Source organism: Monodelphis domestica, chromosome 4 (genome assembly GCF_027887165.1).
Source record: "Monodelphis domestica isolate mMonDom1 chromosome 4, mMonDom1.pri, whole genome shotgun sequence".
In the NCBI taxonomy this organism is placed as follows: Eukaryota; Metazoa; Chordata; class Mammalia; order Didelphimorphia; family Didelphidae; genus Monodelphis; species Monodelphis domestica.
This window is the reverse complement of record NC_077230.1, coordinates 274,435,183-274,462,470: the sequence shown is the minus strand read 5'-3', so window position 1 is coordinate 274,462,470 and position 27,288 is coordinate 274,435,183. Positions and strand designations below refer to the sequence as shown.

The 27,288-nt window shown below is 36.9% G+C and overlaps 1 protein-coding gene across 2 annotated transcripts; it reads right to left on the bottom strand.

The window, feature by feature from the left end:
* Nucleotides 1-19,343: 19,343 nt before the first annotated feature.
* PATE4 (prostate and testis expressed 4) lies at nucleotides 19,344-22,232 on the bottom strand. 2 transcript variants are annotated; one of them, XM_056825887.1, is made up of 4 exons: nucleotides 21,976-22,232; nucleotides 21,680-21,780; nucleotides 20,569-20,697; nucleotides 19,344-19,771 (listed from the first exon to the last, which is right to left on the bottom strand). In XM_056825887.1, the coding sequence occupies exons 2-4, from the start codon at nucleotides 21,726-21,728 to the stop codon at nucleotides 19,626-19,628; spliced, it is 324 nt and encodes a 107-aa protein (XP_056681865.1). In that variant the 5' UTR covers nucleotides 21,729-21,780; nucleotides 21,976-22,232; the 3' UTR covers nucleotides 19,344-19,625. The 2 variants fall into 2 exon arrangements, with proteins under 2 accessions (XP_056681865.1, XP_016278073.2); XM_016422587.2 differs by lacking the exon at nucleotides 21,976-22,232 and having other exon boundaries at nucleotides 21,680-21,912.
* Between the last annotated feature and the right edge of the window lie 5,056 nt (nucleotides 22,233-27,288).

Sequence of the window (27,288 nt, the reverse complement as noted above, 5' to 3'; positions counted from 1 at the left end):
CAAACAATAAAGCAGAAATCCCAGCAAATTGGATACAGGTTTTGGAAGAACTCAAAATGAAATTCAAAACACAATTAAGAAAGGCTGAAGATAATTGGGAAAAGAACTTAAAAACTAAGATAAGTCATCTGGAAACAAAAAAATAGTGTCTTGAAAGCCAAAATCAACCAGCTTGAAAATGAGGCAAAGGAGATGAAAGATGAGGCAAAGGAGATGAGAGATGAGGTAAAGAGAATGAAAGACGACCTCCAAAGAAAATCAGACCAGAAGAAGAAGGATGGCCAAAAAGCCAGGGATGAAATCCAGTCTTTAAAAACCAGAATACAACAACTAGAATTAAGTGACCTCACAAGGCAGCAGGACATTATAAAACAAAACCAAAAGAATGAAAAAATTGAGGAAAATATGAAGCATCTCATTCACAAAACAGAAGATTTAGAAAATCATTCCAGGAGAGACAATTTAAGAATCATTGGGCTGCCAGAAGACCATGACAAAAGAAAAATCCTGGACATCATACTACAGGAAATTATCCAAGAAAATTGCCCCAATCTTCTAGAACAAGAGGGAAAAGTGGAGATTGAAAGAATCCACAGATCACCTTCTGTACTTTATCCCCAACTGACAACATCCAGGAAAGTTATAGCCAAATTTAAGAACTATCAGACTAAAGAAAAAATATTACAAGCTGCCAAGAAGAAGTCATTCAGATACCATGGAACCTCAGTGAGGATAACACAGAATCTGGCTGCATCTACACTGAAGAACTGAAAGGCATGGAATATGATATTCCAGAAAGCAAGGGAACTAGGTCTACAACCAAGAATCAACTACCCAACAAAACTGACTATATTCTTACAGGGGAAAGTATGGTCATTCAACAAAATAGAATTCCAAGAATTTGTAAAGAAAAGACCAGACCTGAACAGAAAATTTGATGGCCAAGCACAGAACTCAAGAGAATCATCAAAAGGTAATTAAGAAAGAGGGAAAAAAGAAAAACACCGCCCCCCCAAAAAAACTTTTTTTAAGAGATCCAATAAGTTAAAATGATATGTATCCCTATAAGAAAAGAGGTCATTGGTAACTCTTAAAAATTGTTATTATCACCTTGGCAGCTAGAAGAATTACACTTAGAGGGAACAGTGGCAAACTGTATAGGATGAAATGACAAGACATAAATAGGTATATAGATATATGCATGCATAAATAATATAAATGTGTATATATATGTGCACATATATATATACAACTAGAGCTAAAAAAGAGGTTAATACTAAAAGAAATGGGAAAAGAAACAAAAGGGGGTAAATTTATATGTCACAAAGAAGCTCATGGAGGGAGGGGGAAGAACATCAATACACTGGAAGGGTAAAGAGGTTGGAGATAGGAAATATGAAACTCTTAGGTACATTGAAATTGACCCAAAGAGGGAAGAACAATCTAATCAATTGGGGCAGAGAATAGATTTACACCCTATAGGGGATTAGAAGGGTAGCAAATGGCCTGGTGGGGAGGGAAGCAGTACAAGGGAGGAAGAGGGTGGGGGTAGTTTTAAAAAGACTGCAAAGAAAATAAGGGGGGAATAAGAAGGGAGGGGAGTAGAAAGGGAAGTAAAATAAGGGTGGGAACTAGGGGTACTGATTAAAAACAAACATTGGTGTAGAAGTAAATAGTGAAAGAAGAAAAGACAGGACTAGGAGTAGAAATCAAAAGGTAATCATAAATCTGAATGTGAATGGAATGAACTCACTCATAAAATGCAAGCAAAAAGAAGAGTAGATTAGAATCCAGAACCCTACCATATACTGTCTACAAGAAACACACTTGAGGAATGTAGATACACATAGGGTGAAAGTAAGAGGATGGAGTCAGATCTATTGGGCATCAACTGATAAAAAGGAGGCAGGAGTTATGATCATGATATCTGACAAAGCCAAAGTAAAACTAAATCTAGTTAAAAGAGATAGGGAAGGTAATTAAATCCTGTTAAAAGGCAGTATAGACAATGAGGAAATATTTGTACTCAACATGTATGCACCAAATGGCATAGCATCCACATTTCTAAAGGAGAAACTAGTGGAGCTCAAGGATGAAATAGATAGAAAAACTATGGGAGTGGGAGACTTTAACCTTCCTCTATCCAAACTAGATAAATCAAACCAAAAAATAAATAAGAAAGAGGCAAGAGAAGTGAATGAAGTCTTAGAAAAATTAGAGTTAGTAGATACATGGAGAAAAATAAATAGGGACAAAAAGGAATATACCTTCTTTTCAGCAGCACATGGTACATTCACAAAAATTGACCATGTATTAGGACATGAAAACATTGCAAACAAGTGCAAAAGAGCAGAAATAATAAATGCAACCTTCTCAGATCACAATGCAATGAAATTAATAATTAGTAAGGGTACATGGAGAGGTAAATCAAAAATTAATTGGAAATTAAGCAATACAATTCTCCAAAACTGGTTAGTTAAAGAACAAATCATAGAAACAATTAATAATTTAATTGACGAAAATGACAATGACAAGACATCCTTTCAAAACCTATGGGATGCAGCGAAAGCATCCCATAAGCAGCCAAAGCAGGGGAAAATTTATATCCTTGAGTTCATATATTAAGAAATTATGGAGGGCAGAGGTCAATGAATTGGGCATGCAAATTAAAAAAAGAACTAGAAAGTGAACAAATTAAAAATCCTCAGATGAAGACTAAATTAGAGATCCTAAAAATCAAAGGAGAAATTAATAAAATTGAAGTGAAAGAGCTATTGATTTAATAAATAAGACTAGAAGCTGGTACTTTAAAAAACAAATAAAATAGACAAAATACTGGTCAGTCTAATTAAAAAAAAAAGGAAAGAAGAAAACCAAATTGACAGTATCCAAGATGAAAAGGGAGACCTCACCTCTAATAAGAGGAAATTAAGTCAATCATTAAAAAAGTATTATGCCCAATTATATGGCAACAAATATGGCAATCTAGGTGATATGGATGAATACTTATAAAAATATAAGTTGTCTAGACTAACATAGGAAGAAATAAATTACCTAAACAACCCCATATCAGAAAAAGAAATTGAACAAGCCATCAAAGAAATCCCTAAGAAACAATCCCCAGGTCCAGATGGATTCACAAATGAATTCTATCAAACATTCAAAGAACAACTAATACCAATATTATACAAACTATTTGACATAATAAGCAAAGAAGGAGTTCTACCAAATTCACTTTATGACCCAACTATGGTACTGATCCCAAAGCCAAGAAGGTCAAAAACAGAGAAAGAAAATTATAGATTAATCTCCTTAATGAATATAGATACAAAAATCTTAAATAGGATACTAGCAAAAAGACTCCAGCAAGTCATCACAAGGGTTATTCTATACAACCAGGTAGGATTCTTACCAGGAATGCAAGGATGGTTCACTATTAGGAAAACCATCCCCATAATTGACCGCATTAACAAGCAAACTGACAAAAATCACATGATTATCTCAACAGATGCAGAAAAAGCCTTTGATAAAATACAACACACATTCCTATTAAAAACACTAGAAAGCATAGGAATAGAAGGGTCATTCCTAAAAATAATAAACAGTATATATCTAAAACCATCAGCTAATATCATCTGCAATGGGGATGAACTAGAAACCTTCCCAATAAGATCAGGAGTAAAACAAGGATGCCCATTATCACCTCTATTATTTAACATTGTATTAGAAACACTAGCAGTAGCAATTAGGGAAGAAAAGGAAATTGAAGGTATTAAAATAGGCAATGAGGTGACCAAGCTATCACTCTTTGCAGATGATATGATGATCTACTTAAAGAATCCTAGAGAATCAACCAAAAAGCTAGTCGAAATAATCAACAACTTTAGCAAAGTTGCAGGATACAAAATAAACCCACATAAGTCATCAGCACTTCTATATATCTCCAACCCATTTCAGCAGCAAGAATTAGAAAGAGAAATTCCATTTAAAATCACCCTAGACAATATAAAATACTTAGGAATCTATCTGCCAAGACAAACACAGGAACTATATGAATACAAGTAGAAAAAACTCTCCACACAATTAAAACTAGATCTAAACAATTGGAAAACATTAATTGCTCATGGGTTGGATGAGCTAACATAATAAAAATGGAAATCCTGCCCAAATTAATTTACTTATTTAGTGCCATACCCATTGAACTACAAAAAACTTTTTTACTGAATTAGGAAAAACCATAACAAAGTTCATTTGGAAGAACAAAAGATCAAGGATATCCAGGGAAATCATGAAAAAAAATGCAAAGGAAGGAGGCCTTGCAGTCCCAGATCTCAAACTATACTATGAAGCAGTGGTCATCAAAACAATTTGGTACTGGCTAAGAGACAGAAAGGGGGATCAGTGGAATAGACTTGGGGTAAATTGCCTCAGCAAGACAGTCTATGATAAACCCAAAGATCCCAGTTTTGGGGACCAAAACCCACTATTTGATAAAAACTACTGGGAAAATTGGAAAACAGTATGGGAGAGATTAGGTTTGGATCATCATCTCACACCCTACACCAAGATAAACTCAGAATGCGTTAATGACCTGAATATAAAGAAGGAAACTATAAGCAAATGAGATGAATACAGAATAGTATACTTGTCAGATCTTTGGGAAAGGAAAGACTTTAAAACCATTCAATAGCTAGAAAAAATCACAAAATATAAAATCAATAATTTTGATTACATCACATTAAAAAGTTTTTGTACAGGGGGCAGCTGGGTAGCTCAGTGGTTTGTGAGCCAGGCCTAGAGATGGGAGGTCCCAGGTTCAAATCTGGCCTCAGACACTTCCCAGCTGTGTGACCCTGGGCAAGTCACTTGACCCCCATTGCCTAGCCCTTACCACTCTTCTGCCTTGGAGCCAATACACAGTATTGACTCCAAGATGGAAGGTAAGGGTTTAAAAAAAAGTTTTTGTACAAACAAAACTAATGCATCCAAAATTAGATGGGAAGCAACAAATTGGGAAATAATCTTCATTACAAAAACCTCTGAGAAAGGTCTAATTACTCAAATTTATAAAGAGCTAAACCAATTGAACAAAAAAATCAAGCCATTCTCCAATTGATAAATGGGCAAGGGACACGAATAGGCATTTTTCAGTTAAAGAAATCAAAACTATTAATAAGCACATGAAAAAGTATTCTAAATCTCTTACAATCAGAGAGATGCAAATCAAAACAACTCTGAGGTATCACCTCAAGACTAGCAGATTGGCCAACATGACAGCAAAGGAAAGTAATGAATGCTGGAGGGGATGTGGCAAAGTTGGGACATTAATGCATTGCTGGTGGAGTTGTGAATTGATCCAACCATTCTGGAGGGCAATTTTGAACTATGCACAAAGGGTGCTAAAAGACTGCCTGCCCTTTGATCCATCCATAGCACTGCTGGGTTTGTACCCCAAAGAGATAATAAGGAAAAAAGACATGTACAAGAATATTCATAGCTTCACTCTTTGTGGTGGCAAAAATTTGGAAAATGAGGGGATGCCCTTTAATTGAGGAATAGCTGAAGAAATTGTGGTATATGTTGGTGATGGAATACTATTGTGTTCAAAGGAATAATAAAGTGGAGGAATTCCATGTGGACTGGAACAACCTCCAGGAATTGATGCAGAGTGAGAGGAGCAGAAGGAGGAGAACATTATACACAGAGATTGATACACTGGTATAATAGAATGTAATGGACTTCTCCATTAGTGGCAAAGCAGTGATCCTGAACAACTTGGAGGAATCTACGAGAAAAACCACTATCCACATACAGAGGAAACACTGTGGGAGTAAAAAGACCGAAGAAAAACATCTGCTTGAATACATGGGTTGAAGGGATATGGTTGGGGATGTAGACTCTAAATGAACATCCTAGTGCAAACATCAACAACATGGAAATAGGTTCTGATCAAAAACACAAGTAATACCCAATGAAATTGCGTGCCGGCTACAGGAAGGGTGTGTGGAGGGGAGGCAGGGAAATAATGTGATTATTGTAACCAATGAATAATGTTTTAAATTAACTAAATAAACTAATTCAAATTAAAAAAAAAAGAATAAAAAACAGCTGATAGAAGAAATGCAAAAAAAAATAAAATAGTGATGGACTAGATGAAATCTAGATGAGATTCCTTCCAGTTCTAGGTATTTCATCCTAATAAAATGATTTAGGATTCATTCAAGTGGTGAATAAAAGTTAGCCCACACACACTAAGGGAATTAATTTTTTAAAAATTTATTTAGAATATTTTTTCATGGTTACACAACTAATTATCTTTCCCACCCCTCTTCCCTCCTCCCTTCCAGAGCTGACAAGCAATTTCACTGGGTTTTACATGTTCAAAACCCATTTCCATATTATTACTATTTCCAATAGAGTGATCATTTCAAGTCAATATCCCCAGTCATATACTCATTGAATCATGTGATCAATCATACAGTTTTTTCTGCATATCTGCTCCCACAGTTCTTTCTCTGGATGTGGATAGTATTCTTTCTCATAAATTCCTCTGGATTGTCCTAGATCATTGCATTGCTGCTAGTAGAAAAGTCTGTTATATTGGACTGTGCCACAATGTTTCAGTTTCTCTGTGCAATGTTCTTCTGGTTCTGTTCCTTTCACTCTGCACCAATTCCTGTAGGTCTTCCCTGTTCACATGGAATTCATCTAGTTCATCATTTCTTACAGCACAATAGCATTCCATCACAATTAGATACTATAATTTGTTCAGCTTTTCCCCAATCAAAGGACACCCTCTTATTTTCCAATTTTTTGCCACCACAAAAAGTGCAGCTGTGAATATTTTTGTACCAACTTATTTTTGGTATATCTTTGGGATACAAACCCAGAAGTAGTATGACTGGATCAAAGGGCATACAGTCTTTTAAATCTCTTTGGGTATAGTTCCAAATTGCCTCCAGAATGGTTGAATCAATCTACAACTCCAATAGTAATGCATTAAACATCTCAATTTTGCCATATCCCCTCCAACACTTCTTATTTTCCTTTACTGTCATACCAGTCAATCTGCTAGGCCTGATTGTTGTTGTTGATTTGCATTTCTCTAATCAGGAGTGATTTTGAACACTTTTTCATGTGCTTATTGATAGTTTTGATTTTTTTAATCTGAAAAGTGCCTCTATATATCCCTTGACTATTTGTCAATTGGGGAATGGCTTGAATTTTTTTTTTTTTTGTAAATTTAACTTACGCTTCTTATATATTTGGGAAATTAAACCTTTGTCAGAGAGTTTTGTTACAAAAATTTTTCCCCAGTTTATTGCTTTCCTTCTAATTTGGTTGCATTGGTTTTGTTTATACAACCCCTTTTTAATTTAATATAATCAAAATCATTCAATTTATATTTTGTAATGTTCTCTGTCTCTTGCTTGGCCTTAAATTCTTTCCTTTCCCATAGGAAAGGTATACTTATGTTCACCTAATTTATTTATGATTTCACTCTTTATATTTAAGTCATTTACCCATTTTGAATTTATGTTAGTATAGGGCTGTGATGGCAAACCTATGACATGCATGTCAGCACTGGCACATGTAGCCATTTTCAATGAAATGCAGCAATATGTGGGCTCAGCACACCTCAGGGACCACCTGGGGAGCTGAGCTCCCTCAGTTGTGGCTGTGGCCATGTGCTGGCCCAGCTGGGAGGGAGGGGTGCTCCATGCAGTGGCCGTGGGGCAAGTGGCACACACCAGGCAGCTGGGGTGTATAAGGCTCCCACATGGGGGAGGGGGAGGGCATATGCAGAAGGAGCTGGAGCAGGCAGACAGGCTAGTGAGTGGCAGCCACTGCTCTCCTGGTACCCATGGGCCAGCCAGATGGGGAGGAGTGGGGCAGGGCAGAGCTGGGCCAGGGGAAGACTGGGTGGGACTCTGGCCCACATGAAATGGAGGAGTGCCTGAAACCTATTACCAGACACTTTTAGTACCCTGCAAAATATAGCAATGGCTTTACTCACAATTTTTCCCTCTATGTACTTTTATGAGACCTTATTCTTAGTGTTAAATAATATCAAAACCAACAGAAGAAACAGATTGACAGCTAAAGTTAATAGTGCTTGCTTGGGCTTGAAGTATACAAAATACCAACCTTCAACTGAAGATATAGCCAATGGAATTCAGCAAAAAAATGTCACTAATAGGCAGGTTAGTTAAAGAATTACCCCTCCTCCTCACTTATCTTAGTTCACAGCACCCCACACAAGTTAAATAAAATCAAGACCAACAAAAGAAACCAATTGACAGATGAACAAAGAAGTCACTAAGCAGGTAAGTTAAATAATTAGTTTTTGGTTTATTAAATAGAGTTATATATTACATTTATACATTTTTGTTATTTAAACTATAAATATCACAAAATTATATTTTTTTTTCTCAAAGTGACACACCACCCAATTTTTGCTTGGTTTTTTGGTGACTTTTGACACATCAAACTCAAAAGTTTGCCCATCACTAGTATAGGGTGTAAGATGTTGATCTAAATCTAATTTTTCCCATACTGTTTTCTAATTTTCCCAGCACTTTTTGACAAATAGTGATTTCTTATCCCAAAAGCTGGGATCTTCGGGTTTATTGAACACTAGCTTGCTGAAGTCATTTATCCCAAGTATATTCCATTGATCCACCCTTCTGTCTCTTAGCCAGTACCATATTTTTTTGATGACCACTGTTTTATAGTACAGTTTAAGATCTGGTACTGCTAGGCCACCATTGTTCACTTTTTCTTCATTAGTTCCCTTAATATTCTTGATCTTTTGTTCTTCCAGATTAACTTTGTTATAGTTTTTTTTTCTAATTCTATAAGAAAATTTCTTAGTAGTTTGATAGGTATGGCACTGAATAAGTACATTATGTGGGTAGGATTGTCATTTTTATTATATTAGCTCATCCTACCCATGAACAATTAATGTTTTCCCAGTTATTTAGATCTAGTTTTAATTTTATGAAAAGTATTTTGTACTTGTGTTCAAATCATTCCTGTGTTTGTCTTGGCAAAAAGATTCCTAAGGCTCTGATTTTTTTTTGTTTTATCTTAAAATTCTTTAATATCTTTTCTTTTTACATCTCCTAAATTTCCCTCTGTATCCCTCTCTATTTCTTTCCAAAGAGCCACCCCATACAACAAATAATTTTTTTAAGTAAAAAAAGAAGGAAATAACAGGTAAATTAAAAAAAATATCAACCGATTGAAAAAGTCTTAAAATTCTTGGAATATTCCCTTCTCAGTGAACTCTCTCCATTGCCACATCAGCAAAATAGCAAGGGAGATGTTGTTTCCTTATATCCTTTCTTTGGGACCAAGATTGTTCTTTGTAATTTTGCAACATTTGTTTTCATTTGTTTTCTTGTTTTGTTTTGTTTTGTTTCTTTAAATTTACAATGTTATAGTCACTGAGTGCATTGCTTTCCCTGACTGCTTACTATAATATATGACTAGAATGAAGTCACCTACACTCACACTGGGGAACTGGAGAGAGAGGGCTGTGAAAGAGCTAAAGAAATGGAGAGAGGGGAGAAATTGATCCTCCCCTTTCTTCCCCTTGGGGAAGGTAGCACAAATTGTCTTCCAGAGGAGCAGAGTAAGTCTAATAAGATTAGGTTGAATATGGAGGTTAAGGACTGGAGGAGAAGGTCTTAGAGAAATGACCCACTGCCTCCTTTCTTGATTGAGGCTACTGCTGAGAAGCAGGATAACTTTCCTGTCTTGGAATTTTCCCAGTCTCCCTTTCTCCTTTGAGACCTGAGTTATTCCTCAGCCCTGGTCTGGAGCTAATTCTCCTCCTTGGGGAGAAAGGATGTGATTCTCCCCAAAACCTCAGTTCCCTTCCTTGATGTTAGAAAGCAGTCAGACCTGATCTAAAAGTATAACTCCTTATTCTTGGGGATACACAAGGCAGTGAGAATGGGATTGTTGGGTGAAGAAAATGGGAGACAGGAATCCCTATGACTAACAACTGACTTCCCCCCAAAGTCCTGAGGGGTTCAGGCTATCTGCCTGACCTTCCTTTTGGTCAGTTGTTGAGTTTGTCCTTCCTTTTCAACTAATCTAGCTATGAGATGAAGTCCAGGAAATTTTGGAGATAGAGAGAAATCTTCTTTAGTAGACAACTTCCTACAAAGTCCTAGTCTACTTTTTTGTCATCAGCTAGAAGCTAGAAAGATTTAGGGGTTCACTGGAATGTAGTCAATGTCCAGAGGGATCCTGTCTTAGAGGTCCTCTATCAGACAATCCATTCCAGGAGAACTCACAAGAAGAAGTGATCTGGCAGTTTCAACTTCCCCCAGTTCCTCTGTCCCTTCTGGAATCTTGGGTCTTCTTTGCTCTTCCCCCACTTGGGCTGTTCCTTTGCATGTTGGATCTGATTTTCCTCTCTTATATTAGTTCATTTTGAATCAGTTCATGGAAGTCTTTCCAGGCTTCTCTCTATTCACCATGAAATTTTTTTTAACCCTTACTTTCTGTCTTAGTAACAACTCTAAAACAAGGGATAGAGGCAAATGATGCTAACTGGCTTGCCCAGGGTCACCCAGCTAGGAAGTGTCTAAGGCCAGATTTGAACTCAGGTCCTCTCAGCTCTCAGCCTGGTACTCTATCCTCTGAACCTCTTAGCTGCTCCATATTAATTGTTTATTAAAGTACAGTAATATTTCCACATCAAATGGTTTTTAGCCATTCCTCAATTGATGGGCAACTCTTTTGTTTCCAGGTATTTTCTATCACATAAAAATGTTATACATTTTTGGCATATGAAATGACTTAATTTTTATCAATGACCTTTTTGGCTATATGTCTGTAGTGAAATCTCTGGATCAAAAAGCATGGCTATTTTAGTCCATTTGTATAATTTCAAATTGCTTTCCAAAATGATATTATTAATTCATAGCTCTATCGATAACTCTTAAAACAAAAAACCAAAAACCTCTTACCTTTTGTCTTAGAAAGAATACTGTATATTTGTTCTAAGGCAGAAAAGCAGTAAGGTCTAGGCAATGGGAGTTAAATGACTTGCTCAGGGTCACAGTTATAGGAAGTGTCTGAGGTCAGATTTGAAACCTATTCCTAATTCTCTAGGTCTGACTCTCTATCCACTGTACTTCCTACTTGCCCTTCCTACTAATGTTTTAATAGGATTAAATTTTCCCAACACCTCCAACATTGCCTATTTATATTTTTTGTCATCCTTTGAGTCTTCTCATTTTTTAATTCCTTAACTGTGATTACTGACCATTTTGTTACTCTTCTATTTATACTCTAATCATTATCTTCCTTCTTGCCCCTCTTCTGGAACCTTTGACATCGCCTCTTTGTTCTCTTAACTCTAATTGGTGAGTTTTTAATTTATCTAGCTGGGAACTTGGTCACCATGCCACTTCCTTGATATCTCCACATCTTAGTTACCCTTTATGTATTGTCCTTTCCCATTAGAAATCTCATGTGTAGGGATTAGATTACTTACTTATATTTGTATTCCCATTGCTTAGCATGGTGTTGGATAGAGAATAATTGCTTAGTTAATTATTTGTCATCTATCTATCTATCTATCTATCTATCTATCTATCTATCTATCTATCTATCTATCTGTTTCTCATCTATCAATATTTTTTCACTGTTCTCTATATCCATTTAATTTACTTAGATAAAAGGGTTTTTTGGTTTAGATTTGTGACTTCATTGGTATAGGGCAGAGATGTTAAACTGACTGCCCATAAAATTCTCAAGTGCTTCTTAAACCAGAACATAATTGGGAAATATTTAACAAAAGAAACAAAAATTCAGTACAACAAAATAGTGTTTATTAATGATTTCCCAGTTAATACGTAGCCTGCAGGGCCTGTTCCTATATGTTTGACACCACTAGTATAGGGAACTTCTAATGAGAAAACTTCCTCGCTAAATGCCAACCAGTAACACTACTGCAACTAGCAGTCTTCAGGAATTGCCAGAGACAATGAGAGTTAAGTCCCTTGTCCAGGGTCACACGTTTTAGAGGTGAAGCCAGATACTCTTGAATCTACGTCCAGCTTCCTATCTACTATTTCATATCACATCTATTGATTTAATTGTAATGTCATAGCAGTGTTTTCCTAGAAATTTCCTACTAATATATCATCTGGGTGGCTTAATAGAGATGGAATGTCCTGGGTTCAAATTTGGACTCAGATACTACCTAGCTGTGTGATCCCAGGCAAATACCTTAACTCCAATTGCCTAACCCTTATTGCTCTTTGGCCTGGGAACCAATAGTTAGTATTTATCCTAAGACAGAAGGCAAAGGTTAAAAAAAAAAAAGAAAAAAATGTCCACACTCATTCATACTCTTTCACAGAACCTGGAGCATAAGCTACAATTACACTCATTCTGGGTTGGGTTTTTTTGGTCAACATTTGGGAGATGATCAACTGTTTCTTGAACTGAATTCTACTTTTGGATGCTCAATAAACTCAACTCTGTCAACTCCTTTATTTATCTGTTCAAAAATAGCTATTGAATCATAGTCACATTTGATACTGTCTGGTATGTGACATAGAAAGATAAAGGGGAGAGAGAGAGAGAGAGAGAGAGAGAGAGAGAGAGAGAGAGAGAGAGAGAGAGCGAGAGAGAACGCTAGAAAGAGGATAAAAGATCTCCATTTATTATGACAAAGAGAAAGGTTTTTATAGAGAGTAGAGTACTAAGCATGACATCATTTTTAGGGGTGTAGCTTTCCCAAAGGATACTGTAGTATCTATGAAAAGACTTTCCCCAAAACATTTTTAGGGCATTTCTACAAACCCAAGCAGTTCAGGAACATTGACAATAACTTAGTGGTATACAGGAATCAGGGCAAAAGAGTTTGGGTAATTTGGTCATGACATTACAAAGACTTCTTTGGTCATCAAAATAATAAACAACTCAAATATTATTATGAAGGAAACTTTTCAGGAAATGTCTATATCCAAGTCTCAGCTAGACAAAACTTTTGACCTGCTATATTGAGATCTAGCCATCCCATGAAATCCCAGGCAAACTCACAAGCATGTCTTTTATAACTGTTTTTTCTCAGTGGGTCTAATCTTTTCTAGGTTCCTACATACACACTTAGTTTCAGCTTTCTTTTGTCTTTTGGTTTCATTCATGGTGAACTTGTCAAGATTAATCTCAGTAAGTAGTATATCCACTTGCTGGTTGTTGGGCCAGAATTTTGTATTTAGAATATCAGATGTTGTTAATGTTTGTGGAAGTACATATATGAAAAATGTATAATTGTTAGCCCCTGTTCCCACTTTTCTACCATTATTTCAGAATTTGAAAGTGTACTACAAAGGATCAATTGACTTTGAGTATCTTTTTTTTTTATTTCATGAATTGTCATGGCCAAAGAATTCATCACTAAGTGGCTGGTATACTGGTGATGATCTTCTCTACACTTAGGTTGGTACTTTGAAAAAAGGAATTTAATCAGATATAAGATTTACTTTCCTACAGGTTATCACACCACAATTTGGGGAAAATACAGAGAATATGTATCACAAAGGAATATACAAAGGGCTCACATATGTCTAGAACGCTTGTTAACTTCTAGGTTAGATGAGACCTTTTATCGCCAATATTAATTAAAAAACTAAAAATTGAAGAATTCTTTCAAAGTTCCACTAAAATTTTCAGGAAGGCTAGTGCTATAGGAATTAGGTAGGCTAATAAGTGAAGTAGACTGCTGACACTTAATACCAGGAGAAAAGGGTCTGGATCTCTTTGGCAGGGACCCAGTATCCCAGAACCCAGTTGTCTTCTTTCTGTTTGTCCCTAGAATGTGGTGTTTTCTCTGACCATAGGGATCTTTCCATTTTAATAAATAAGCCCACATCATCCTTGCATGGTGAATGTGTTGTTTGTCTACAATAGCTATAACAAACAAGATTAATGAGAACTGGAAAAGAACATTATGTTTTCAAAGTTTCTGCAGGTACCTACAGAGGAAGAGCAGAGGTCCTTTCCATGCCTAGAAGGCAGTCAGCTGTGTTCAGTTATGGTATGAGGAGTAGAGAGAATGCGTATGAATTTGCTCTCAAATAACATCAGAAGTGTTTTGTTTGTTTTTAGGTTTTGAATAATGATTCATGTAAAACCCAGTGGAATTGCTTGTTGGCTTTGGGGAGGGTAAGAAGGAGGAGAGGGAAAGAACATGAACCATGTAGCTATGGAAAAATACTCTTAATTAATTACTTCAATAAAAAAATGAAAAAAAGAAGTGTTTTTTCCACTCTAGATACAGAATAGTTACTCAGACTCTTATTGGACTCAGTCAAAGAAGTATGATTGTTGAAAGTAATTTTACCTGTGCTTTTTGGAGTTGATGAGACAGGAATACTCATCAGAAATTTGCAATAACATTGGATCCAATTGTTTTTGAGGACCCTTCTCCATAGTGCTGGGATCCATCTGATTATGCTATATCCTTCAATAAATCACATTTGGACTTCCAAGTTGTGTATTAGACTCTGCTCTTATTTTTTTGTGAGATGGTGATAGAAACTTGTCACATAACCATCCATTTATTTAGTTTCTAATGTACTTTTTTTTGTAATTGAAAATTTTAATTAATTAATTTAAAATATTTTTCCATGGTTACATGATTCATGTTCTTTCCTGCCCCTACTCCCCCTCAGCTGACACACAATTCCCTGGGTTTTACATGTCTCATTGATAAAGACCTATTTCCTTATTATTGATAACTGCACCAGGGTGATTATTTAGATTCCCCAATCAAATCCCCATCGACTCATGTGATCAAGCAGTTGTTTTTCTTCTGTGTTTCTATTCCGATAAGCCTTCCTCTGGATGAGGATAGTGTTCTTCCACCTAAGTCCTTCAGAATTGTCCGGATCATTGCATTGCTGCTAGTAGAGAAGTTTATTACATTTAATTGTACCACAGAGTATCAGTCTCTGTGTATAATGTTCTCCTGGTTCTGCTCCTTTCACTCTGCATCAATTCCTGGAGGTCTTTCCAGATCACATGGAATTCCTCCAGTTCATTATTTCTTTGAGCACAATAGTATTCCATCAACAAAATATATCACAATTTGTTCAGCCATTCCCCAATTGAAGGGCATTCCCTCCTTTTTCAATTTCTTGCCACCACAAAGAGCACAACTATGAATATTCTTCTACAAGTCTTTTCCCTTATGATCTCTTTGGGGTATAAACCCAGCAGTGGCATGGCTGGATCAAAGGGCAGATAGTCTTTTAAAGTCCTTTAGGCATAGTTCCAAATTGGAATCCAGAATGGTTGGATCAATTCACAACTCCACCAGCAATGCATTAATGTACCAATTTTATCACATTTCCTCCAACATTTATTACTTTCCTTTGTTGTTATATTAGCTAATCTTCTATGTGTGAGGTGCTACCTCAGAGCTGATTTGATTTGCATTTCTCTAATTATAAGAGATTTAGAACTCTTTTTCATGTGCTTATTGATAGTTTTGATTTCTTTATCTGAAAATTGCCTATTCATGTCCTTTGCCCACTTATCAACTGGGAAATGGCTTGATTTTTTGTACAATTGATTTAGCTCCTTATATATTTGAGTAATTAGACCTTTTTCAGAGTTTTTGTTATAAAGATTTTTTCCCAATTTGTTGCTTCCCTTCTAATTTTGGTTGCATTAGTTTTGTTTGTACAAAACTTTTTTAATTTAATGTAATCAAAATTTTTCATTTTATATTTTATAATATTCTCTATCTCTTGCTTGGTCTAAAATTCTTTCCTTTCCCATAGATATGACAAGTATACTATTCTGTGTTCACCTAATTTACTCAAAGTTTCCTCCTTTATATTCAAGTCATTGACCCATTCTGAGTTTATCTTAGTGTAGGGTGTGAGATGTTGATCTAAACCTAATCTCTCCCATACTGTTTTCCAATTTTCCAAGCAGTTTTGTCAAATAGTGAATTTTTGTCCCCAAAGTTGGGATCTTTGGGTTTATTTTTGCTGAGGTCACTTACCCCAAGCATATTACACTGATCCTCCCTTCTGTTTCTTAGCTAGTACCATATTGTTTTGATGACCACTACTTTATAGTACAGTTTAAGTTCTGGTACTTCTAGGCCACCTTCCCTCACCTTTTTTTTCATTATTTCCCTTAATATTCTTGATCTTTTGTTCTTCCAAATGAACTTTGTAATAGTTTTTTTTTCTAATTCAGTAAAAATGTTTCTTGGTAGATAGGTATGGCACCAAATAAGTAAATTAATTTGGGTAGGATTGTAATTTTTTTTTTATGTTAGCTCATCCTACCAATGAGCAATTAATGTTTTTTTAATTGTTTAGGTCTAGTTTTAATTGTGTGGAAAATGTTTCTTAGTTGTGTGCATATAATTTCTGTGTTTGTCTTGGCAGATAGATTCCTAAGTATTTTATATTGTCTAGGGTTATTTTAAATGGAATTTCTCTGTCTAACTCCTGCTGACTGGATATGTTGGAATTATGTAGAGATGCTGATGACTTATGTGGGTTTATTTTGTATCCTGCTACTTTGCTAAAGTTTTTGATTATTTCCACTAGCTTTTTACCATCCTATCATCTGCAAAGACTAATAGCTTGGTCACCTCATTGCCTATTTTAATACCTTCAATTTCCTTTTCTTCCCTAATTGCTACTGTGAGTGTTTCTAGTACAATGTTAAATAATAGAGATGATAATGGGCATCCTTGTTTTACTCCTGGTCTTATTGGGAAGGCTTCTAGTTTATCCCCATTGCAGATGATGTTTGCTGATAGTTTTAGATATATACTGTTTATTATTTTTAGGAAAGGCCCTTCTATTCCTATACATTCTAATGTTTTCAATAGATATGGGCGTTGTATTTTATCAAAAGCTTTTTCTGCATCTATTGAGATAATCATGTGATTTTTGTCGGTTTGCTTGTTAATATGGTCGATTATGTGGATGGGTTTCCTAATATTGAACCATCCTTGCATTACTGGTATGAATCCTACCTGATCATAATGAATAACTCTTGTGATGACTTGCTGGAGTCTTTTTGCTAGTATTCTATTTAAGATTTTTTTGCATCTATGTTCATTAAGGTGATAAGTGTTTAGTTTTCTTTCTCTGTTTTTGATAAATCTTGCTTTGGAATCAGTACCATATTTGTGTTAATGTAGTTTTTTAAAAATTTATTTAGAATATTTTTCCATGGTTACATGATTCATGATTTTTCCCACCCCTCTTCCTTCTTCCCTCCTAGAGCCGACAAGGGATTCCACTGGGTTATACATGTATCATTGTTCAATACCTACTTCTATGTTATTCATATTTTCAGTAGAGTGATCTTATAACATCAAAACTCTAATTATATCCCTATCAAACTATGTGATTGATCATATGTTTTTCTTCTGTGTTTCAGTTCCCACAGTTCTTTCTCTGGGTGTGGATAGCATTCTTCCTCATAAATTCCTCTGGATTGTCCTGGATTATTGCATTGCTGACAGTAGAAAAGTCTGTTGCATATGATTGTGCCACAGCATATCAGTATCTGTGAACAATGTTTTCCTGATTCTTCTTATTTTGCTCTGCATCAATTCCTGGAAATCTTTCCAGTTCACCCAGAAATCCTCCAGTTGATCATTCCTTTGAGCACAATAGTTTTCCATCAACCAGCTGATACCACAATTTGTTCAGCCATTCCCCAATTTAAGAACACCCCCTCATTTTCCAATTTGTTGCCACCACAAAGAGCATGGCTATATATATTTTGGAACAAGTATTTTCCTTATCTCTTTGGGGTACAAATGCAGCAGAGGTATGGCTGGATCAAAGGGCAAATATTCTTTTAAAGCTTTTGAGCAAAATTTCAAATTGCCCTCTAGAATGGTTGGACCAATTTACAACTCCACCAGCAGTGTATTAGTGACCCAATTTTGCCACATCCTCTCCAACATTTATCATTTTCTTTTGCTGCCATATTGGCCAGTCTGCTGGTGCAAGGTGGTACCTCAGAGTTGTTTTTAGTAGCATTTGTCTAATCAGGAAGGATCTAGAACACTTTTTCATGTGCTTATTGATAGTTTTGATCTCCTCATGTGAAAACTGCCTATTCATGTCCCTTGACCATTTGCCAATTGAGGAATGGCTTGATTTTTTGCAAATTTGACTTAGTTCCCTAAATATTTGGGAAATTAAACTTTTGTCAGAGATAATAACCATTTATTTAGGGAGCATTAACTGTGAAATGTTGTGAGAAGAGGGAGTGATTGTCTCTCTAGTCTCTAAACTTACTTTCCTAATATTCTTCCAGGCTTGTACCTCTTTCATGAAACTTTCTTTGACCATCTCAACCATCAGTACAGATCCCCTCTTCTGAAAAGGTAATACAATATCCACCATTCATTTGACATATAGTATATGTTGTCATGTTGTTATTCAGGTATATGTGCTGAGTTACCAACTGGATTGTAAAAAGAGCGATATCTTAATGGAAGATTCCCTTGGTTCTAGAATCTCTCTGTTCATTGCCTCATCCTCAGTACTTCACAGACCAGTTCTTTCTTTGCCTGGGTCAGCAAGTCCAGTCTAGCTCTCCCTAGTTTCACTCTGGACAGAGTATCAGTACTATTAGAACTTGTATTTTTTTCTCCTTAATCTCTTTTGCCCATTGATGAAGAAGGTAGTTCTTTTCACGTTTATGAAGAACCTATTTATCTGGTAACTTCTGTCTTTCTGCTATTGTTAGATTATAGATTGTGAGAATTAGAAACAGTCTTAAGAGATGCATTAGTCTAGTGGCATTTTTTCCCACTGTTATCATCTTTTCAGTCCTAGGACTGGTTGGATACTATCCCTTCTATATCTTCAGGAGATAGACTTTGAGAAGTTCAGCCTTTATTTTGTTTTATTTTCATGGAGTCATTGATTAATAGAACTAAAAAGAGACCTTACTGATCATCAGATCTGATCTTACTAAATTTTACAGCTAAGGAAAGATGAGGCCCATAGACAAGATAGGAATTGCCCAATACTATGTAGTAAGTTGGTGGGAGTGTCAGGGTTGGAGCTCAGGTTTCTTGTCTTCTAAATCTTTGCTCTTTTCACTGTAGCACACTAACATCATGAGAACTGTGTATATCAGGAAGGGTATGAAATGACCACAGATATAGTTCTCTACTAACTGTATTAACCTAGCTCCCCCACAGCCTCTGCTCCTAACATCCCTCTTCTCTACCACATTTCCTTTCCCAAAACAGGTCTGGGGTATATACTGGCCCAGCACCTGTGGGACTAATGAGAACTGAGCCCTTGATGTTTGTTAAGTGACTTTTATTGAGAAAGAAATCAGATAGCATGCATGAAGGGTTGACAAGGGTATTCATTGGGGTTATTTTTTAAATGTAGGGATGTATTTTTCTCTGAGTCTTCCAATACTAAAGGGTCTGAATGGTTAATAGAAGGGGACAAAGGAATTAATAGTACTGACACTTAGTGGAAGAGGCAGACATAAATATTAAAAGTGGAAGGGAAGAGGCAGACAGTATTGGTGTGGGGAGAGCAGACAGGAAATCAGGTGAAGTTCCCAACAAGGACCCATCACTCTGAAACAATTCGAGAATGGGAAGGGTCATTGCAGAAATCCATTTTACAGCAGCTGGTTATAACCACTTGCCTCTCAGAGATGTCCTCACCACTCTTGCAGTTTGGCTCACAGCCTGCTTGGATTTGCTCATACTCCCTCTCTGGGGAGCAAGAGAGACAGGTGCAGAGAGCTCCCTCCCTGGGGTCTGGGATATGGGTTCCACCCCAAGGCTTTAGTGTGTCATATCACATTGACCTCCACTGTTGTTATTCTGGAAAGGCCTGTCCACCTGAAACCTACCCATACTTAGATCCTAAAATGAGAGCAATGCCCACTAAGAGCCTTTACTCTGACTCCAGCCAGGCTTCCTAAAGCCTCCCTAGATCCTCACCATTGTTCTAAGATAGCCCAAGGGAATGAACAGGACAACAACCACAGTTCATTGCAGAGTCAGCGGGTCACTGAACTGGTACAACATTGCCACTGCCTGATATGTTAGCCACTGCTCCACTGTGTCCACTTAATATACTTAGCCTTTTGCAAGCTGGGTGCAAGCCTTCAAAGAGTGAGTTGAGGTCCTCAAGCCACCTCTGGTGGATACAAGCCAGTGACCAAGAATCATCCACGATTCTCTTGGCTTCCTTGATGACCTGTATGCCCTAATATATGTGGCTCTATGACTGGGTCTCCCATCAGGTTTCAGACACTGTTCACTCATGATTTCTCAGCCTCACAAATGAAGGAGCTTAACTTTTGCTTTCCCCATAGTCCCTTAGTTTCCTTTCAAGATTAGCTCCTCTTTAGATTTTGATTAAAGTTGACTTGGACCATAGTCTTAAAAGGGAAGAGAGAGGGAACATATAAGGCAGCAATAACCTACTGGGCATTTCTATTCCTTTGGGGAAAATCCCACTTCCATCCCATCCTGCTCCTATATTCCCACTAGATACCACTTACCTGTGCTAAAGGGGAAAAAAATTGTCTGAATCATGCAGGACTCATCTTCTTTCAGGGTACAGGTCTGCTCAGCCTCCTCACACTTCCCATCTTTGTAGAATAAGCATTGTTTGCACTGAATGGCTGCAGCTGTGAGAAGAGATAACCCAACTCTCTCAATTCTCTTTCTGGGTGAGAGTTGTATAATTGGGGGTGAATGGGAAGAGGATAATAGAACAGAGAGGGTGCAGAAAGGAGTTACCAGAGTATTTAAGGGAGATAGAATTCACTCCTCTTTCTCTACATAATCTTCTCTACATAAATCTTCTCTACATAGTACTATCTGTCACATTCCTTAGGACTTTGTGGAAATAGCTACAACCTAAGAGTAGGAGGACCAGACTGGTGCATTAAGTGTATTTGCATCCCAATATAAAACATCATGTAGTCCAACTCTCAGAGGCAATTGAGACCTTTCTTTCTAGAAGAGGCACATTTTCCCCCCTAGGCAGGGACATTTTCCGGCATACCAGCTTGTCTTTGGAATTCTCCATATCCAGTTCCAGGGACTACCCGGTATCATCCCTAGAAAGTACTGTAGCTCAGCAAAGAATTGAACTGACCTGATTGGGAGACATAGCTAGGGTGATGAATTGCAGACCATTCAGAATGGTTGGCCTGGACTCTCTTGCTTTCAACTTGAATAATATTAATAGTAGCTAATATTTAAGGAACACTTTGGGGTTTGCAAACCTCTTTACAAATTTTACCTTATTTTATTTAGCTGTTTGCTCCCAATACTGAACCCTGGATAAGGTTCCCTCATTCCTCTGAAGTGATCCTCATGAGTAGAGTCATTCTCTTTTCTGAACTATCCCAGCTCTCCAGATCTCTCTGAGATACTTAGCACTTTTTAGTTTGTGTTCTAATTATTTGTTTATCTGTCATCTACCCTTGATCAGATTCCCCTTAGGTACAGAGCCTTACTTCCTCTTGTCTGCTCTGATCAGGGGAAGAGACTGACAGATAACAGAGTATTACCCTATATAGCACTCTTGACCTGATGTGCCAAAGTTAGGATGAGAGAAAAGTGAGGGAGAATAAAGAGAAGAGAGCTCATCTCAAGACTTACCCCTTGAGAGGCAAAGCAAAGAAAGACCAAATAGGAGCAGCTTGTCCATCTTCACACCTCACTGGTTCCAGGTAGTGGACTCAAAGCAGCTCAAGAAGAAACTTAGGTGGGACAGAAATGGATACAATGGTTGTTGTAAACTAACCTTTTAGAGACTTGCTTTATAACATCTTGGATTGTGGGCATTGACCAATTAAGACAAAGGAAGGAGAATGGAAAGGGAAGAAACAATTTAATTGGCCTTCCACTATCATTCATTCCCACCCCCAATACCAACCCCACTCCCATGCACCTACATTACAATTCTATTTCTTCTATGCTCCTCACTCTCAAAACTCAAGGGTGTTCCAACTGCAAAGTGGGACAAAGAACAAGCTGGTCAGTTAATCAGTAGATGTTAAATTAGCATCTACTTTGTTTCTAACATTTTGGGATATAGAAATATGTAATATGGTCTCTGTCCTCAAAGACAACCAGATTAGGGCAACCAGATTAAAACACTGAAAACCATCATGACCATTAAATGCCAAAATGTGATATAGATTTTTGGCATCAGAAGATTCCATAAGATTATTAAATTCTGTCTTACAATTTTATTAGAATGTTGGTGCTCAAAAGGAGCTTCAAGTCTACCTCATTAAAGGTTATCCAATCAAGGCTATCTCATAGATAATTATTAAGATACAGAGATCCCAAGTGAGTTGTCCAAATGAGAGTTACAGTGACTAGATCCCAATACCTCTTAAATACTAATTGTTTTATTAACCAAAATTCTTTCAAAGGAGAGATCATTGTGGGTGAGAAAAGTGTAGGAAGAAGAGTGAAGCTATGTGGCACAGAGAATGAATTTTAACCTTAGAATTAGGAATCTTGGATTCAAATTGTAATGTAGCACCCAGGTAAGTACCCCACTCTCCTTAGGACCCCCTGAGATGCTTGCTACATTGAGTAAAAGGAATGAATGGGGTCTACATTCATTTAAGGCCATAGCTCATGATCTCTCACTTCTATATTAACTTATGCTAGCCAAACAAAGGACACAGTTTAAAGTAGTATTTATTTGAAACAAATGGCTTTAAAAAAGACTTGAAATTTTTATCAGTGTGAAAAGTACCTAGAAATAACTTCTTATTGGTATAGACTGGGACCTATTCTTGACATATAGATTTAAAGAGTTGCCTGTCAAGGGGGACACTAATGTAGTCAGAATTCACATTTGGAGAAACAGTTCACATCCTTGACACTGCAGCTCTTTTGGTCTTACATGGCATTTGGGGTCTTCCTGGCAGATCTGATGATGTCTGCTTCCCTCTGCCCATAGTTGAGGAACTTTTGATTTTAGTTTCTGACTTCATTTGGACTCCCTAGCATAGGTGTTACCTTTTCCTGATGAGAAGGGGTTTGGGCTCCATCATCTCTTTTAGTTTAAAGTTCAGATGCTTAAGTTTCAGTTCTTTTGGTAGACTCTATAAAGAGATAGACTGAATATAAAAGATAGATTTAAATATATATATGTATATATAAGTATACACACATACATATACATATATGTGTGTGTGTAATAGAGAAATATTTTATGTGTATATGAATATTCCTGCCTTTTTGTCTATGTTTGTCTATTTGTCTGTCTATCTACCTATAAGTCTTTATGTTTCTCTATAAATGTTGATCTTTACTCCTGCCTTTATGATGCATATATGACTGGAAATAAGTCTGTAGACACTGCTGCATCCTATATTTATTACCTGTATGATCATGAACAAATAGCTTAGCTCCTCTAAAGCTCAATTTTCCTATCTGTAAAATGAGGTAATAGCACATGTGCTAGTTTGCTCTCAGGTTATTCTGAGGAAGTACTTTGTAACTGAAACACTTAAAATCTTAAAACACTTTCTATATGTAAATTTTTATTATTCAGAGGGTTGCAGGTTTTGAATTAGATTTTGATGGATGATTGATATATGGATTAGGGAAGGGCAAGAACATTTCAGTCAGACTTAATAGTTTCCTGGAGCTTTGAAAATAGCTCCTACTTGTCTGGGTCATAGGAGTGCATTGATTTTTTTTAATTACACGGTTTTGACTAAGGGGAAGGAGAATATCCTGGTGGTCCAGGATTCCTGGAGTTTGTAGTGAGACATAGTTATATTGTCCACTGAATTCCGGACTTGCAAGAGGACAGGAGACACCTAGCTCCTGCTTCAATTGGTTTTCTACAAGGACATATATTTATGTGCAAATTTTCTTAACATATCAATTTTTAGGTCAATTTTAGTCTCCACGAGGGGCTTGTTTCTTCTCCAGGGGGTACATCTTATAGTTTGGAAGATATGTTTTTAGGGAAAGGTGAGTTCAAGGCACCTGGGGACAAAGCATAGAGCTGGACTAATAGGATTACATTCCCCACTACCTCATTGACTTGTTGTGGGACATGTGGGGGAATATTCCTGATTTTTACAGTTCAGCTGGTCTCTCCATGTAAAGAATGTATTTCCAGTGAAAATTATGAATGATTAGAAAAGAGGAGAGAAGATGACACATGAGGATACTCTCCTTGAAAATAATATTAGTTTTTTGTATTCCACCCAAATTTGGCAGATAATTCCTTTGTCCCTCCTCCTTCATATAGCTTTTGGGACAGGACAACAGTGTACTAATTCTCATCCACCCAGGACTCAGAGAATGTCTGTTACCACCTACCTGCTTGAGGGAAACTGCCAAGTCAATTTGAACATTGATGCCCACATCTTCCTGAAAAATCTCTATATAGAAACTATTCTGAGTGACCTGATGTTTATTCTCTCTTTGCACGTCAGAAAAGTTTGGGAGGGAATGGGTTCAGGAGGAAGAAGTGAGGATTCAAGCAGGTATTGAGTGGGAAGCAATTGCAAAAAGCAGTTTTTACCTTGCTTAAAGTTAGGGTTAGAGTCAGCGATCCAGTTATCAGCTCTTCAGAGAGGAGACAAAAATATATCTGTGTTAGTTATTTTTAAAACACTTTATTCTCTTTACCTGGGATGTTAAGTGTAAATTTTTATTTGTTATAGATGAAGGACATGAAATGGATAAAACAACCCTAAATACAAAGGTCAATAAACTGTTAATGAAACACATGTAGAACCCAGTACATGGCCTCACATGTAGATCCTCACCAAAACTACATGAAGTTAGAGGCACTTAAAACCATTAACAAGATAATGAAGTTCAAAATAAAATATATTTTAATAAAACATGGGATTCATTCTCCCATTGGTTATTACCTCATTATTTGGGGAGGGCATATATGCAGAGAATATGCTATGACTAGAGAATATACAACTGTGGCCAGGGATCATGTCTGAAGAGGCATATGCCAGAAATCCATGGATCTAGGGCCTTGTTGGTGAACCTATGGCATGTGTGACTGAGTAGGCTACTCCCCTCTCCATCTCCACTACACATGAGGACATTTCTCACATCACCCACCTCTCTGCCCAGCTGTCCAGTGGAAGTGCTTCCTCCCTTCTCTATCTGGAGTAAGAGGGTGGCTCACATGTGGTGTGAGGATTGCAATTTGGGCACCTGGTCTCTAAAAGGTTCTCCATCACTGATCTAGGGCATACATGTGAAAGAAACACATCTAGGTGATATGAGTGACCTGGGCACTTGTGACTAGGGCAAAATCTACCTCCAAGTCTGCAGACTACTGATGTTATTTGCTGATATCAGCACACTGCTCTCCACTGAATCTCTTTTAGGCATCTTTGTCCCTCTGATGCTTTCTGTTACAATCTACTGGGATTCATCTCTTCAAGACCCATATTGACACAATTTTTAATATATTTTTTTTACATTTTGCCTTTTTCTCTCTCCCATCCCTCTTCCTCCCTGAGAAGGCAGGTAATATGATGTAGGTTGTACATATGTTATCATACAATACATATTTTCATGTTCATCACATTATGAAATAAGATATATACTGCTTACACCAGAGAAAATATTATTGTAAGGGAATATAGGGAAGAATGGTATGCTTTAATCTGCATTCAGAGACCATCTATTCCTTCTATGTCCGTAGATATCCTTTATCATCATGAGTCCTTTGGAGTTGTCCTGTATCCTTACATTGTTGATAATAGTAAGTCCTTCATAGTTGATCATCTTACATTATTACTGTTGCTGTGTGCAATGTTCTCCTGATTCTGCTCACTTCACTTTGCATCACTTCATAGAAGTCTTTCTAGGTTTTCTGTGATCATCTCATTTGTCATTTCTTATAGTTTGCCACTCCCAGAGGCTGATGGTATATACGAACAAGATCCAGAGGACAAAAGTACGAAAGTGAAACCTATAGGAAGGGTTAGGGATAGCAGAGAGGAAGGATATCAGAGGTAGGGGGGAGTTTAGGTAATATTTATGGGAAAGAAGAAGTGATCTTTGGGCATAAGCTGAGGGCCTGGCAGTAATACTTTGCTGACTAGAGATTTGAGTGGGGGTTTTATAGGGCTGGTGAAGGATGTTCCCCTGTGTAAAAAAATATCATTATTTAAATTGCAAAGTTTAAATTCCTTTTGAGAAGAATTTTAGGTAAAGAAGATGCTACCTCTCTGAATCCAGAACTGAGCTGTTGGAGAAGATACCATAAAGAAGCCTCCAGACCTGCCAGCTGCACAAAATTGAACTTTGGGTGTGGTTGATTGAACATTTATTTGTATCTATACTTTCATGACAAAGGGGACTGCCCCCTAACTGGATTTTTGTCAATGCGTTCAGCAATTATTGGTTTTATTCTTTTTTTTTCTCTTATCCTCAAATTATTGTAATCTTTAAATTGATTATGTTTTCATGATCCTTTGGGAAAAAATTAATTTTTTTCAAATGATCAAACGGGGAAAATGTAAAAAATAGACTCGAATTCTGGACTTCAATCCCCACAAGCCCTTGCTCTACTTCCCCAAGATGCTTTGTAATCTCACGGAATTCTGAGGTGGGTGAGATCGAGAAGGGATTTAAGCTGATTGCAAAGGCTTTTGTGGATCTCTTTTTGGACTTTCGTTTTGGAGCAGACGTGGCTCTTCCATGATGTGAGATTATCTTGTCTAGGCCACTCTGGCCTAGGCACGCGTTTCTTATCCTGTCTTTTCTTTAATCCTTAATCTTCAATAAACCTCTAAAAAATATAATACTCCTCGCAGAGAGAAACTAATTTCTACCTGCCTCAGATGCCTCAGTCTCCCCTAAATTTTAATCTTTACACCTGCACATCCACGTGGTGATGAGACTTAACTCCTAATGTAAAAAATCATTTAGTATTCAGACCTGGGACATTATGACAACGAAAGCTTAATGTTAAGAAATAGAATTAGAAATGGTCAAATGGTCTTATGCCAAGAAACAGGATAAAGGATGGCTGTAATACACCTTCTCTTAATTGTTCTTGCTAGTAGAAACACTACCTCCAATCAAATCCTATCATCTGTGATGGCTTATGCCTGTTGCCTGCCACAAAGAGCCAGAACCTTTGCTCTCTTCCTTCAAACCCTGCCACAACTCCTTTTTGTCTGAATTTCTTGCATTTAACTTTCAAACAGGCTTCTAGTAAAGTTCCTTTTTCTTTCCTATTCTAATTC

Bases quoted from the DNA above. Each gene is read 5' to 3' on its own strand.
- PATE4 (XM_056825887.1), bottom strand. From the start codon at position 21,728: ATGGACAAGCTGCTCCTATTTGGTCTTTCTTTGCTTTGCCTCTCAAGG. The intron at 20,698-21,679 runs GTAAGTCTTGAG...CTCTTCTCACAG, and splicing joins TTTGCTTTGCCTCTCAAGGG to CTGCAGCCATTCAGTGCAAA. The intron at 19,772-20,568 runs GTAAGTGGTATC...CTTGCTCCCCAG, and splicing joins TTTTTTCCCCTTTAGCACAG to AGAGGGAGTATGAGCAAATC.